Source organism: Labeo rohita, chromosome 17 (genome assembly GCF_022985175.1).
Source record: "Labeo rohita strain BAU-BD-2019 chromosome 17, IGBB_LRoh.1.0, whole genome shotgun sequence".
Classification (NCBI taxonomy): Eukaryota; Metazoa; Chordata; class Actinopteri; order Cypriniformes; family Cyprinidae; genus Labeo; species Labeo rohita.
Genome location: NC_066885.1, coordinates 5,199,155 through 5,216,504, shown reverse-complemented (window position 1 = coordinate 5,216,504; position 17,350 = coordinate 5,199,155). Strand labels below are relative to the sequence as shown.

The 17,350-nt window shown below is 37.2% G+C and overlaps 1 protein-coding gene across 1 annotated transcript in view; it reads right to left on the bottom strand.

Annotated features, from left to right (window-relative positions):
* The window catches only part of cdc42bpaa (CDC42 binding protein kinase alpha (DMPK-like) a), a 70,114-nt gene that overhangs the window by 45,392 nt on the left and 7,372 nt on the right, over positions 1 to 17,350 (bottom strand). Inside the window, 4 exon segments of the mRNA XM_051133037.1 lie at positions 7,513 to 7,661; positions 9,751 to 9,846; positions 9,950 to 10,033; positions 13,955 to 14,046. Coding sequence (XP_050988994.1) covers positions 7,513 to 7,661; positions 9,751 to 9,846; positions 9,950 to 10,033; positions 13,955 to 14,046 — 421 coding nt within the window.

Genomic DNA, 17,350 nt, shown 5'->3' with positions numbered 1-17,350 from the left:
TCATAACACACACAAAACAGTGTTAGAGGACAAGCGGTCAAACGAAGGGAGGTAATCCTGCTTTAACAGAGCACAGTTGATCTGTGGACACCATCTGCCCTGACTTCAAACAGACAGATAGAAGCGTCATAGCTTACTGACCACTAACATCTCCGACGGTCAGCTGTCCAGCCATACTATCAGACAGCTTCATGTCCGTCACACTGAGACTCTCACAAAGAACAGTGTCTCATTTCCTGGAAATGAGACATGACTTCCTATGAGGAGTAGAACAACTAGCAGTGGTGAACCACTTCCTTCAGGTTTTACACCACATCCTGTTTAGTGGTTTACACTAGGCCGCAACTTCCTTAACAGGTGCTGTTTTTCTTAAATGCACCTAAAATGACTTAAAAACGTCCTGAATATACAACAAGCGTGTGAACAGTGAAGTCACTGCATCCCAGAACAACAGGACATAGATGTATACATACATACACTACCCCAGTTTTTGAACAGTAAAATTGTTAATGTTTTTTCAAAGAAAGCTCTTCTGCTCATCAAGACCTCATTGATTCAAAGTATAGCAAAAACAGTACAATTATGAAATATTTTTTACTATTCAAAATAGCTGTTTTCTATTTAAATATATTTCAGAAAGTAATTTATTTTTGTGATCAAAGCTAAATATTTAGCATCATTAATCCAGTCTTCAGAAATCATTCTAATATGCTGATTTGCTGTTCAAGAAACATTTTATTATTATTATTATTATTATTATCATCATTATTATTTAAAACAGCTACTTTTTTAGGATTATTTAATGACTAGAAAGATCTAAAGATCTGCATTTATCTGAAATAAAAATCTTTTGTAACATTATACACTATTCCTTTCAAAAGCTTGGAGTTTTTTGGAGAAGAATTTATAGAAATTAATACTTTTATTTAGCGAAGATGCTTTAACTTGATCAAAAATGATGATAAAGACATTTTTAATGTTACAAAAGATTTCTATTTTTGATAAATTCTGTTCCTCTGAACTTTCAAATCAAAGAAACCTGACAAAAATGCTACTCAGCTGATTTAAACAACTATTATAAATGTTGAGCAGCAAATCACAATGTTACAATGATTTCTGAAGGATCATGTGACTACAGTAATGATGCTAAAAATTCAGCTTTGGAATCACAGGAATAAATTACGTTTTAAAATATATTCACATAGAAAACAGTCATTTTAAATAGGAAAAAAAAAAAGGTCTAATTTTTAGTGTTTGAATCAAATAAATCCAGGCTTGATGAGCAGAAGAGACTTTTTTAAAAAACATAAAAAATCTTACTGTTCAAAAACTTTTGACTACTAAGGTGTTTGAACACAGAGTCCGAAATTCTCGTCCAAAATTTTTGCACGTTAAAAAATAAATACATAAATAAATAATACATTCGTCCACCATCATAAAAAAGTTTAAATCAGGTTCGACTGTCCGCATCAGTAGCAAGCATTTTGACAGGAAAGGATGACGAATACAAAAAAAATGCAAACGAAATTTTTAGACTCAGTGTGCAATACATACATTTTATGTAAGAAAATAAAAAAATTAAATATATTAATAATTAAATAGACAAATAAAATAAATAACACTGATATTATATGGTAAAAATAATACAACGGAAGTCAATGGGAACAAAAACTGTTTGGTTACCAACATTCTTCAGAATATTTTGTTTAGCGTTCCACCGCAAAAAGTCAGTCATACAGGTTTGGAAAGACAGAGAGAGTAAACAATGACGGAATGTTCATTTTTGGGTAGCCTATGACTTTAAGTTTCATAGCACCACAGTTTTTAGTTTGAACATCCCAAATTCCACAATTATAGCCTTAGACGAACAAAGCCACATATTCATTAAAGCTCATTTAATTCCCAGTCCAAAAAAAGAATAAAGAACCAAAAACAATCGACTGTTATCCGTAAGGACGCTGACTAAGGCGTTTCCAGTCATTATCTAATGACAGCTATTGGCAGTCAACTCTCAGAGACCCTGAGGACCCGTCCGACCCATCAGGTTATCGTCCCGAGAGAGAGGGAAAAGGGGTGGAACTTAAGGAATTCTGATCAATATCTGCACACAGTCCAGGATAAGGTCAATAACTGGATTAAGCACAAACAAACCAAGCTTACACACTAGAGTGAAGATCTCAGGAGCTTCATAATGACTGAAGGGTGTGTTTGTCAAAGCGATAGAGGCCGACCTCAAGATCACAATGAGCTCCAGGCCTGATTTTCTCCGCCAACAACTCATTCGAGCAGAAAACATGCACACCTGAATCAATATTAACCCAGATTACACAATCGCTTGGAACAGAGCTGTGATGGAGAGGTTAATTCCCCATCCAAAACACCCCTGAGAAGACAAGAAGAGACAAAACTTCACATTCTTAAATTACAATAGCTTACAGTAACTGATGGCTTCCTCCAGTTGGACAGTGATTGTGCTTCATAAACTGGAGCCTTACAGTTGCTAGACTGTAAGAAGAGGAAGCTGTGAACAGCCATACAAAGGTCACTAAGTAGTTTACTGCTGACTTCAGTGTCGGCTTCCTGCTAAAGGAGACCGCAGGAATGCGAGGGGGCTTTCTCCTGCGATGGTGATCAGTGATGTGGTCGAGGATCTGGGCTTGAGATTTTGCCACAGAAGCTGCAGTGCTGTTCATTCCTCTGGGAGCTCCTGAAATTCCAGGCAAAGATGGACGATCTTGGTGATCCCAAGAGGCTGTGCAGCTGTGCCACACCACACCCCGAATCAGAAACCCATAAGGATGTCACGACATTATGTTCAGAATGGAATATATATATATATATATATATATATATATATATACGTTTCAATCGTTAGTATGCTACACTGTTTCACACATTTAATTTTGCAAATTGTGCTCATCTCAAAAATATAGTTATTTTCCATTTTTTAATCCAATTTTGTGTCAAGAACGACTGATCAAATTATAACACGCAAAGGAGATGTTCAAAATTGTGGTTGATAATGTTTGTGTAATCCACCCCTTTGGAAATGGCAGGTCAAGTTAAGCCCACTGCATTGTGGGATACCGCAGAAACAGATTTTCTTCCAAACCAGCACAGATGCAAAAACATCTGCAGATATCATCTTGGCCTAACAAAATGGCAATCTGAACATAACCCACCCAACTCTACAAAACCATGCCAAGAGCACATTCAAGTTATATTTCACTTCAAAATCAAAAGAAAAAAAATGTGAAATTCTATATTGCATTAAAAAAAAAAAACCTATTATTAGGACTATTAAGATATTTTGCACTTAGACGTTCCCAATTGTACCATAAATAAACGTATTACTGTAATATATACACATATATATATACACATATACATATACACATATATATATACACATATACACATATACATATATATATATATATGTATATATATACAGTGGGTACGGAAAGTATTCAGACCCCCTTAAATTTTTCACTCTTTGTTATATTGCAGCCATTTGCTAAAATCATTTAAGTTCATTTTTTTTCCTCAATAATGTACACACAGCACCCCATATTGACAGAAAAACACAGAATTGTTGACATTTTTGCAGATTTATTAAAAAAGAAGAACTAAAATATCACATGGTCCTAAGTATTCAGACCCTTTGTTGTGACACTCATATATTTAACTCAGGTGCTGTCCATTTCTTCTGATCATCCTTGAGATGGTTCTACACCTTCATTTGAGTCCAGCTGTGTTTGATTATACTGATTGGACTTGATTAGGAAAGCCACACACCTGTCTATATAAGACCTTACAGCTCACAGTGCATGTCAGAGCAAATGAGAATCATGAGGTCAAAGGAACTGCCTGAAGAGCTCAGAGACAGAATTGTGGCAAGGCACAGATCTGGCCAAGGTTACAAAAAAATTTCTGCTGCACTTAAGGTTCCTAAGACCACAGTCTCCATAATCCTTAAATGGAAGACGTTTGGGACGACCAGAAACCCTTCCTAGAGTTGGCCGTCCGGCCAAACTGAGCTATCGGGGGAGAAGAGCCTTGGTGAGAGAGGTAAAGAAGAACCCAAAGATCACTGTGGCTGAGTTCCAGAGATGCAGTCGGGAGATGGGAGAAAGTTGTAGAAAGTCAACCATCACTGCAGCCCTCCACCAGTCGGGGCTTTATGGCAGAGTGGCCCGACGGAAGCCTCTCCTCAGTGCAAGACACATGAAAGCTGCATGGAGTTTGCTAAAAAAAACACCTGAAGGACTCCAAGATGGTGAGAAATAAGATTCTCTGGTCTGATGAGACCAAGATAGAACTTTTTTGGCCTTAATTCTAAGCGGTATGTGTGGAGAAAACCAGGCACTGCTCATCACCTGTCCAATACAGTCCCAGCAGTGAAGCATGGTGGTGGCAGCATCATGCTGTGGGGGTGTTTTTCAGCTGCAGGGACAGGACGACTGGTTGCAATCGAGGGAAAGATGAATGCGGCCAAGTACAGGGATATCCTGGATGAAAACCTTCTCCAGAGTGCTCAGGACCTCAGACTGGGCCGAAGGTTTACCTTCCAACAAGACAATGACCCTAAGCACACAGCTAAAATAATGAAGGAGTGGCTTCACAACAACGCCGTGACTGTTCTTGAATGGCCCAGCCAGAGCCCTGACTTAAACCCAATTGAGCATCTCTGGAGAGACCTAAAAATGGCTGTCCACCAACGTTTACCATCCAACCTGACAGAACTGGGGAGGATCTGCAAGGAGGAATGGCAGAGGATCCCCAAATCCAGGTGTGAAAAACTTGTTGCATCTTTCCCAAATAGACTCATGGCTGTATTAGATCAAAAGGGTGCTTCTACTAAATACTAAGCAAAGGGTCTGAATACTTAGGACCATGTGATATTTCAGTTTTTCTTTTTTAATAAATCTGCAAAAATGTCAACAATTCTGTTTTTTTCTGTCAATATGGGGTGCTGTGTGTACATTAATGAGGAAAAAAAATGAACTTAAATGATTTTAGCAAATGGCTGCAATATAACAAAGAGTGAAAAATTTAAGGGGGTCTGAATACTTTCCGTACCCACTGTATATGTATATATATATATATATATATATATATATATATATATACACACACATACATATATATATATATATATATGTAAGATAAACATTTATAAAATAAAATAAAATAAAGTAATTGGAAAAATAGAAAATGCAGGTTAAAAAAAAAATCTCAAAGGTAAAATGTCGACCATTTGCAGTAATAAAACTTTGGTGTAGAAAATGTGTTTAATTGTCACAATACAAAAAAATCTTGATGGTCCTAAAAATAGGCCTCATTAATGAGCCTTCCTGTGAATTTAACAATCATTTCTTAACGGCTACATGTAATTCTCTGGCAAATCAAAACAGCCAATACAGCATTACAAAATAATAATCGTATCCTAAAACCAGACAGCTAGTCGAGGGAAAGCGACCATTTTATTTAAAGTTAGAGATTTCAAGCAACATCTGTAAATGTTGCCAATATGTGACCCTGGACCACAAAACCAGTCGGAAGTAGCATGGGTATATTTGTAGCAATAGCCAACAACACATTGTATGGGTCAAAATTATCGATTTTTTTTTTAATCGAAATCATTAGGATATTAAGTAAAAATCATGTTTCATGAAGATATTTTGTCAATTTCCTACCGTAAATATATCAAAACTTAATATTTGATTAGTAATATGCATTGCTAAGAACTTCATTTGGACAACTTTAAAGACAATTTTCTCAATATTTTAATTGATCAGATTTAAAAAATTGACCCTTATGACTGGTTTTGTGGTCCAGGGTCACATAATGAAACGTTTAACTTTATGCAAATGAGCAGAAAATCAATGCATCGACTGCCAATAAGAGTCAAACCACTGGAGCTCACATGACCAGAGCAGAGCCAGACTGCATATGGCAGTGGCGTGGCTGTCAGAGCCTCAGAAGTGACAACGAGGTGTCAAAATCCCAGACACGCCGCTGAGCTCTCGGAGGAATATGAGTGTTATACGCTGGCCAGACTCGCTCATAGCCAGACGCTGAGGGGAGGCGCTCAAAATAACCTGCATTCAGGAGATGGTTACTGCTGGTCTGCTGGTGTTTAAAGGGTTGGTCCGGGGCGTGTCACATACCTGCGTGCATGTGGAATGAAAGCAATGTGAGAGGTGAAGCGCTGACCTCTGGTGAACAGGTCAGTGCAGTGGACAACACCGCGCTTAGGTTACAAACATGGAGTCCAGTCGACTGGAGATGAGCATACAACTATTCCCAGTTGTCCTTATAAAGAAACAAGGATGTTGACACTTTCAATTTTTAGTTTATCCCTATGAAATTAAAGGTTTGAAGGTTTGAATGCATGTGTTCAGAAAGTATATGGGGTCCGTTTCAATTTCATGTTGACTTATTTTCTTCTTTTCTAAAATTCTTCCTAATCACACCATGAAAACTCCAAGCAGCCATGCGAGTGCATTCACATAAGAGAGATGCAAGATAAGAGGAACAGCTGTCTTGGCTAAAATGTGTCACAGTTTATCACTGAACATATGGTGTGAGCGCTGACTACCACTCAAACGCAAACAGCTTTAACTGGACAGCAGGAATGTAGATAAAGCGCATCAACACAAGCACGCTGCTGCAGGGGAAAAACATGAGCTTTATATTCTTATAGTGAATAAGCACCTGAGAAAGCAAAACCGCTGTTAGCGAAAGATACGTAACAGAGTTGCTGAACTGTAAAGCATCCAGCATGGGGGACAGAATGACAGGAAATTCACAGCCTGGCACACAAATAGGCAACTTCCTGCATAAATGACAACAATGGAAGACCCGCCCCTTTGTCAATCCGGTCTACTCAGCACCTAAAGTTTAGCTTCGAGTTTTACTATAGATGAGGTTATGTAACTATTCATTTCAAGCTTGAGTAATTCTGTCCAAAACTGAACAACGCACTTAAACGTGGGTAAAAATGGAACTTCGTCTATTTTCCCCTTCTTTGGAAGGGAGTTGCCCACAGTATCATACCTCTTTTAAGCTGTCCAAAACAAATCTCTCACGGCCGGGGCGGCTAAACTTGTAATTACAGTTCTTATTTGAGTTCCCAGAGCGCATACTGTACGCACGGACCGCTGCTGGGCTCCGCAGCAGCAGCCTGCAATTAGTAAGACCAGAATAAATCAATTCCACCGGAGCCACATCTTAGAGGCCAGGCGCCTACGAGCGTTATCCCTGGAAGTGCACTCCATGTATAGAAGGCAACAGCAACTTAGCAAGCACTGAAATGTCCTCTGTGATTGTTGAAATCAGAACAATTTAGTCACTTCCTGTGTTCTCAAAAGAACTCACATTCCCACAGACCGGCACACGCAAATTATTTCCATGCAATTTGCTCCAAATGTCACAATGCCGTGAAGCAGAAACACAAAAAAGTAAAAAATGTAAAACCAGGACAGTTTGTGAGCAGAACAGTCTCACCTGTGGACATAGTGGAGCTGATGCACAGAATCGATCGCTATAACCATCTCTGCCAGGTAGAATCGGGCCATCTCCTCTGGTAAACGGTCCTCAAACTTGCTGAGAAGAGTCAAGAGGTCACCACCCACGTAGTAATCCATTACCAGGTACTGCAGAAGACAGATATGTCAGAACTAAACGATGTAAATGCAGACAGACACCAGATACAACAGAAATGTGCAGGCCTGGAACTGTACACTGAAAGTTAGAGTCACCGATAAATAGCACAATGAAATGATATCTAGCTAGCTAGAATGATAGATAGATAAATAGATGGATAGATAAATAGACGGATAGCTAGATGAACAGAGACAGATAGATAGAAAGAGAATGACTGATGACATCGGTAGAATGACAGAGTGACAGACAGACAGATAGATACAATGACAGAGAGATAAACAGAATGATCGTTAGAACGACAGACAGATATAATGATAAAACAACAGACAGATAATGACAGAACGATTGTTAGAGCGACAGACAGATCGACAGAACGATCGACAGAACAACTGATGAAATGATTGTTAGAACGATAGATGGATATAACAATAGAATGACAGAATGACTGACAGATAGGCAGACAGACAGGCAGATATAAGAACGGACAAGTGGACGGACTGGCTGATGGAAAGACAGACAGAGAAAGACAGAATGATAGAACAATAGAATTGATATTTTGAACGTCAGAAAGAGATATAACGATTGACAGGAAGATATAATGACGTACAGACGGACAGGTAGATAGAGAATGATAGAACGACTAAAGATTGTTAGAATGACATACAGATAGATATAATGTTGGAAGAATGGACTAATGGACAGACAGAACAACAGACAGTCAGTTAGATAGAGAGAATGATAGAACGATAGAATGATTGTTAGAATGACAGACAGATATAACAACAAAGTCACTGAACGACAGACAGAGAATGACAGAATGATAGAACAACAGAATGATCGTTAGAACGACAGACAGACAGATACAATGACAAATGGACGGACGGACAGATAGACTGATAATTATAAAATGATCATTAGAACAGCAGACATACAACGATGGATGGACGGGTGGACAGACAGAATGACAGACAGACAGACAGATAGATAGAGAGAATGACAGAATGATCGTTAGAACTACAGACATAGATACAACGACGGATGGACGGGTGGACAGACAGAATGACAGACAGACAGACAGATAGAGAGAATGATAGAATGATTGTTAGAACGACAGACAGATAGATATTACAATGGATGGACAGACAGACAGATAGAGAGAATGATAGAATGATCCTTAGAACTACAGACATAGATACAACGACGGATGGACGGGTGGACAGACAGAATGACGGACAGACAGACAGATAGATACAGAGAATGATAGAATGATCGTTAGAATGACAGACAGATAGATATTACAATGGACGGACAGACAGACAGAATGACAGACGGACAGACAGACAGATAGAGAGAATGATAGAAAGATAGAACAATAGAATGATTATTAAAACGACAGACAGATAGATATAACAAACGATGGATGGACTGAAGGACAGACAGAACGATGGACTAACGGAATGGATGGACAGACAGACAGAACGACCGGCAGACAGATAGAGAGACAGATAGATCATTAGAACAACAGACAGATATAACAACGGATGGACAGACAGATAGAACAATAGAATGATCGTTACAATGACAGACAGATATAATGACAGATGAACAGATGGACAGACTGACGAACTGACGGATGGACAGACAGAACGACAGATAGAGAGAATGACAGAACAATAGAATGACCGTTAGAACGACAGACAGATAGATACAACGATGGATGGACGGACAGATAGATAGAGAGAATGACAGAACAATAGAATGATCATTAGAACAACAGACAGATAGATATAAGGACGGATGGAGGGGCTGATGGACGGACGGACGGACGGACAGACAGATAGGTAGAGAGGATGATAGAACGACAGGCAGACAGACATAATGACGGATGGACAGACAGACAAACAGGCAGGAGGACGGACGGACGGACGGACAGATAGACATAGATAGATAGACAGACAGATAGATAGATAGACAGAACAATGATAAAGAGAATGGCAGACAGACAGATATATAGATATATAGACAGAAAGATAGATCTGTTAATGTGAAGTGAGGGGCACTCGGAGGGCTGAAGCCTACCAGGAAGTTATCATCCTGAAAGGCATAGTGCAGTCTGGTGATCCACTGACAGTCCCCATTCACCAGCACATCCCGCTCCTCCCGGAAACATGCCGTCTGGAAATAACAAGGAAAATTCATTTACATTTAACCCTCAAAATTAAGCTTATCTTAACAAACTAATTCATTTTGAGATGGAAAGATTCGAGAGTGTTTGTACCTCTGCTCTTTTCAGCATCTCCCACTTGTTGAGGATCTTCATGGCAAACACCTTGTCTGAACTCTTCACCTTTACAACTGCTACCTGCAACACACCGGAAAACACACATCTGACACCCAGCTCTCCATTAAGAAGGCACGAGGGGATTTCTAGAGGTCCTGATAAGATGATAAGACACTTTGTGTTCCTTTTGTTCCATCTAGATTACCAGATCACACATGGAAGTGGTTATCAGTGACAGCGGAGTGTAAACCTCGAGTTACAGGGCAGGTCAGGTTACTGCGGGTGCACACATACACACACACACAGAGAGAGCTATGAAATCATAATATAACTCATACCGGGGGGAAAAAGCATTCTTTACAAAGACACACACTCAGGACTCAACAAGTAAAAACACAACCAACTGGCAGCAATTCAATCTGTCAATTTCACTGACAGCCCAAATCCAAATTTTTTTTAATAAATCAAACTTTGAACTGCAAAATATGACTTTGAAATCTGACCCAAGCCACTTTCGATAACATCTTTTATTATTATTTTTTTTATTATTTATATACAACTCAATTGTAAACATAAGATATAGAAATTATATTATTACTACATACAATAATGTAATAATGATGGGTTTTGCTCAGCAAAAACAAAATTATAGGGAACACTGATCCAAACACATTCAGCTAAATAGCACATAATGGACCAATAAAAGGATGTTTGGTCCGGACATTTAAGTGTAAGCATCATGGGAAAAGGAAGGGAAGTGGAATGGACATATATTTGTCTTGAACTTAAGGTGTCCAAGCGAAACAACGGTGTGATTCACTCCCTACGATAAAATAAGCCAAAACAAGCACGCACTGAGAGGTCTGCACATTCCAGCCCGAGTCAGAATACGAGCATTAATCCAGACAGAAATCACGCTCTTCTCTCTTCCATACGCTTGATAGGGATTTAAAATAAACCAAATCCCAAAGGCACAGACTTTAAAATTCAGTTTACAGCTGCTAAGAAAGACTAGAGTATCTGTTAAAAGATTAAGCAAATATCTGATCGAAAAGACCTAGGGACTGGAAAGTAACTTTTAAAATAGCATTCAGAGCGCTGGCATTGTGCCCTCAAAACACACAGCCTTACATGGGCCAAACTCCCACAATGCAGCCTTTGAAATACAGTTTTGGAAAAGTAATTATTACTCAAAAATGACATTTAACTTCTGTCATAACATTGTCAACAGTACAAGATGTGTGGGAGGACATGAGTGAGCAAATCAAAGGCAATGAAAACCAGGGGAAAAAGCATCAGCCAAAACATGTGTTACTTAGTCTAATTCACTGGTTGTTTGTGATCTATCTATCGTTCTATTGTTCGCTCTACTGTTCTGTCTAGTCTATTGTTTTCTGTAGTTATTTAATTCTATCTATCTATCTATGCATTTGTGAGTAATGAAGTGAGAAATGAGAAATAAAGTCAGAATTGCGAATATAAAAATAGATTTTTCTCAGAATTGTGTGATATAATCTTGCAGTTGCAACTTAAAAATTCAGTATTGCAGGGATTTTAACTCTCAATTCTGAAAAAGAAGTCTGAATTGCGAGATATAAACTCACTATTGACTTTTTCAGAATTGCGAGTTTATATCTTGCAATCGTAACTTTTTTATAAACTCGCAATACTGAGAGCATATCAGTCTTATTTCTCCACAGAAATGGACTTTAGAACTCGCAATTGCAAGTTTATGTCTCACAATTCTGAGAAAAAGTCAGAATTGCAAGAAAAGTGTCAAAATTCATAAACTCGTAATCGTGAGAAAAAGTTAGAATTGTAAAATGAAAAAAAAGGTGGAAAAAAGTGCAATTCTGACTTTTTCCTCGCAATTGCAAGTTTCTATCCTGCTGTTTTGACTTTGTGTGAGTTTATGTCACAATTCTGAGAGAAAGAAAAAAAAAGATAAACTCGCAATTCTGACATTATAGCACGCAATTCTGATAAAACAAAAGTCACAATTGCGAGTTTATTCAGTGGCGAAAACGGGCTTCCATAAGATAGGACCCTATGATTTCTACAATGCAGAAAACAGACGGAATCGATAAACATAGAATTTATAGTATAAATCCAGAACTAAAAACAAACAGAATTACTCAAAAGATAAAACATATTATAGGGAACTATTATTGTAAATCAGTGAATCATTAAACTGTATAGGACCAAAGTTATATTAAGGTAATTAGACATGCTTTGCTAACATTTAATTTAACCATTAAAATGGAATCCAGAAAAATTTAAATGGAAAAAAATATGAAAAAAGTAAAACTGAATTTGCACTTTTACATTTAAATTAGAATTTTTAAATTTAAACAAAGTACATGTGTGCCTGTGTCACAACTATGAATTTTTTAAATCAACAATCACTACACTTAACTGGTTAAATGAATGCTAATCATCAATTACTCATCAACCAGAGAAGAACCACAGATGTTATGAGAGATTTAAGCGATGCGCTCCAGCCTGGCTCCTGTCAGTGTCTTTAGGAAACCAGGATCAGGGCGGCACGGGGCGGCCGGGGTGACAGGTCAACCTTAACACAGAGACGACCCCTTGACAACTACAAAGAGCTTCGTTCAGAGAGCATGACACCCATCGGCATCTGCTCAGTGTAACTCTCATTCTGCAGATGGTGACGGTGTCACGCTCTGCAAACATAAAATATGCAAGAGTGAAAATAGGTTGATTTTGGCTGCGAAACTGTTAGCTCAGGTTAAGCACTTTCACATTTTCACGGGGTACCAAACTGTACTTTACTCAGTTTATGACACGTAAAATAACTTGGCACGCCTTTGGGTCGTGAATGAATTCTTTGCCCAAAAAACAACAATGGCACCACAAGGGTCCCGACCACTTCTCTGGCACTTAAACGACAGATTGGCTACATCCCAATTCACACACTTCTATATTTTGTTAAGTATGTAGTTCAGTGGAAAGTTCTCAACTACATACTAAAAAAAAAAAAAAATTGTAAAACATTTTAGATATCAAATGACAACTACGGCTGTTTTATTTTTTCCAAAATTCCGCTTTATTTTTTTTTTTTTTTTTTTTTCAAATTTCGTTTTTTTTTTTCCATTTAAATTTTTCTGGATTCAGTTTTTTCCCCATTTTTTATTTGTCACAACTCATTTTTAATGGTTCAATTAAATTGTATTAATCAAAGAGCATGTCTAATTAATTAAAATCATGAAACTTATACAATTTCACATCAATTTAATAAAGATTTAACAAAAATGACATGTTTAGGGCCCTATGAAATATTAGATTTTTTTCCTCACCATGTAGTAGTAGTAGTAGTAGTAATAGTAGCAATATAAATCTGGCACAATGTCTTCAAGTTAAACCAGACTTTTATTTTGACAGGTTGCCGTGTCTACCTTTACATTTCTGTGTGTATATGATATAACGCTAGTTTTCCTAAAATGGAACGGTCAAATACCCATGAACTGACTCTCAAGAGATACTGTTTATGTATTTATGTCCTCATTTAGTGAGACGACAGACGCTGAAATCACCACAAGCGTCACACGCGCTTCAGTGTGTGAAGTAAACAAAACCGCTTGTCTGCTCTATTCATTAAAACAGACACGCAGAACATGCAGGATTAAAATTGTATTTTTGTGGCGTAATATTGACAGATACTAGTCCATATTGTGGTTTGATTCAAGTGTAATGACCTACTTTTGATTAATTCATTCAAACCCTGACAAATTCCGTGACATTCCACGTTATTCAGTAAATTCCGTTATTATGACTGGATTCCACAATTCCACATTGCGGAAATCATAGGGCCCTAGACACCCCAACATAATAGCTAAATTGTTTATTGCACAAAAGCAAACTTATGAGAACATTTTGGGTTGCAACCCATCACTTGAGAGTCACTGGCATATACTATGGATAGTATGGGAATTCAGATCCAGTAATTCACCACAGTCTCAACACAAGATGCATGCTTACCTCGCCGAAAGCTCCTCGACCAATGACCTTCAGGATCTCAAAGTCCTCCTTGTGCAACCGCATCTGTTTCACTTTAGAGGTGAATGGCTTGGCTGTGGAGAAAGAGAGAAGTTGTTATTATTAAAGACATTCAAATCCATCACTTCACGACGGTGTGCCATAAGGGCCTGATCTTCTTGAAGGGATTTGTAGTAGTTTTAGTTACAGCACATTCACAAAAGTCAAAAGTTCAGAGGCATCTCTGAGCAGGTGTGAAGAACAGATTGATGGTGTGTCACAGTAAAGTCTTTCTTGCAGGAATTGAGCTAAAAAAACCTGGCCATTGTGACCTGTTTTCCTCACATAATCCAATAACTCCATCAATATTTCATGTCCACTTATTTGTTTTCTTGGCAGGTAGGAGGATAATACAGTCATCTTGGTATTATCAAATAATAAACTTGTTGAAGGTGCTGTGAGAGGTTTTATTCTGCAATAATGAGGAGCTTACAGGCCTATATTCTCATTTCCCCTGACATCCAATTAGAGAGGAAAGGCTTGTCACATAAATGTGGGTTTAATCGTGACTGGCAGCATACATTTGCCATTAACCCTGTTATTGTGACTGATCAGTGAGGTTTGTATCCAAAAGACTGCAAATCATAATTGTGTACAATCACAAAGCATTAAACACAACAAGTAAGCGGCTTCTGCAGGATGACTACCGAATGCCTTTAGCAATGAGAATCAATTATCACGTTTGCATTATTTTATAAAGCACACACAATGTGATTTACTGTGTGGCTGAGATGATATCTATTGAAAGCTGTGAAGAGGATGCACTCAATCTCAAGAATGCATGTGATCACCATCCCAAATTGTCAAGGGCAATTTACACTTTTGAATTTGATACATTTAAGCCCAGTTATTATAAAAGCTGCTAAAATGTGTTAAAATAACAGCAGTTCACCTTCATTTCAATGTTTTCTTTACATTATCCAGTCTATGCATGACCAGAATATCATAAACAGGGCCCTATAAAATTCATTTTTTTCCAACTTCCATTTTAATTTATCTACATTTTTTCATGTTTTAATGATTAAATTGAAGAAATATTAATCAAAACGCGTGTCTAATTAATTGAAATCATAAAATTTACAGAATTGAATGGCAATTTATTAAAAGTTTAACAAAAATAAATTTTTAAGGCCCTGTGAAATACATTTTTTTCCCTCAAATTCTGTTTTATTTTTACCAAATTCTGTGTTCATTATTGTTCTGGATTCCATTTTAACGGTTTCATTAAATCGTAATAATAAAAATTAATTCATTGATTTTCTAAATATTTTTTGTGTGTGCGTGTGTGTGTATTTACATTTTTCTGGTAAATAAACTAGTAAATATTCTTTAAAAATGTAAGGTTTTAAAAATAATTGTATTATTAGTAGTAGTACTACTACTATCATTACATTAAGTATGATATTTCTGTCACAGTTTCTTCAAATTACACCAAACTGTGTTTTTCATTAATTTTCTGGATTCCATTTTTATGGTTTAATTAAATTTTAATAATCATAAGCATATCATATTAATTGATTTTTACAAAGATGTTATTTATTTCCGAAATACTGTTGCGTACAAGTTTACATTTGTCTTGTAAACAAACTCTAGTAAATAATATTTCTGGTAAATATTCCTTTAAAAATAATGTTTTAATAATTTTATTAATAGTAGTACTAGTACTATCATTACATTAAGTAATATATTTATGTCACAGTTCCTTTAAGTCAAACCGAAATTTTATTTTGACGGGTTGCTGTAAAGACCTTTTAGTTTCTGTTTTTATCTGACACTACGATAGGTTTTCTCAAAAGAAACTTTACAATGCTCATAAAATGAGTCTCAGAGCAGTTTTAGAGATTATGGTCATGTGTTCATGTACTCATATATTGAGGTGGCAGAGGCTGAAAACACCATGAGCGTCACGTGCACTTTAGTATGCAAGTACTAGTAAACAAAACCACACGTCTGCGCCTTTCATTAAAACAGACACACGTAGAACATGCAGGTTCATATTTAAATAATATTTTTTGCTGCTTAATATTCACAAACACTAGTCTATATCGCCTTATGATTTGAGTATACTGACCTACTTCTGATTTATTTATCCCAAACTGGCCAAATTCTGTCAAATTCAGCCTTATACAGTAAAATCCACTTTTATGACTGGATTCCATGCTTCCATCTGCGTTTACTGCGTCGCAGAAATTATAAGCCCCACATAAAAGGGGGACCAGTAATTTACCACCTAGCAACCACCTGGAACATCCTAGACGACCCTAGCAACCATTCAGAATCAGAACCCCCTTAACAACCACTCAGATCATTCTTGAACACCCTAGCAACCATTCAGAACATCTTCGCATCACGGCAGCAGATTTTACACATGCAAAAGAATGAATAAATCTATATGAGTCCATAAAAGAAACAGGTAACCTATAAATCACTGTATAATAAGGAAAGGCTACTACGTTCTACTTAAGTAAGACCATACAGCTACAACGCTGTGTGCTGCTTATGAATGAACTCTGTATGGGCCAATGAAAGTCACACTGAGTTCATGACTGCCAGCACTGGAGATCAGACACAAAGACAGATCTCTTTTCACTTGGACTGCATTAAATCCAGTCTCTCGTTCAGACAGTGAGCCTTGTGCAGTTCAGTTAACCCTAAAAAATAAAAAAAACCTGATGTAGTTAGCTGAAAACCAAAGTGAACTCCAAGAGTTATAAACACACTTGGTTTTTAACAAAACACTTCAACCTAAAATAGAAATAAATGTTGCTTGTTCTCATTACAATTACCAAACAATATGAAATAAACAACCCCATTAGACCATTCATGTAAACTAAGGTGCTCATGTAGCAATTATAAGGCCTATGATGTCAAAACCATGAGTAGATAATATATGACAGCCCATTTTTACATATCAGCGCCTATTAAGTAAACAACAATATTGTCGTTTCTCATTTCAAATCTTAAGAGGTTATCCAATCCAATTTGTTTTTATGGGTGAGAGAGAAACTGAAAACCATTTTGCAACACGAAAATCCTTCACTTATGGTGCTGCCACACTTCTATGGAAACAACTTTAGAAAATACAGTATATATATGAGCTCTCTCGTCAAACACGCAACTCCAGATTCCACGCTCTTGTTGAAATCACCTGACTAGGATGTGTATTTACTGTCATGCCTTTGGCAACAGTGTGCGGTTTCTTTACTAACAAACAGCAAGAGGCTCTAAACATGTAACTAACATGCTTTAAAACAACAGAAGGCAACAATAGTTCATGGCTGGTGTTGACTAGTGGTTAAAGATCTGGGTTGGATGCTATTTTTAACTTCTGATCAATTA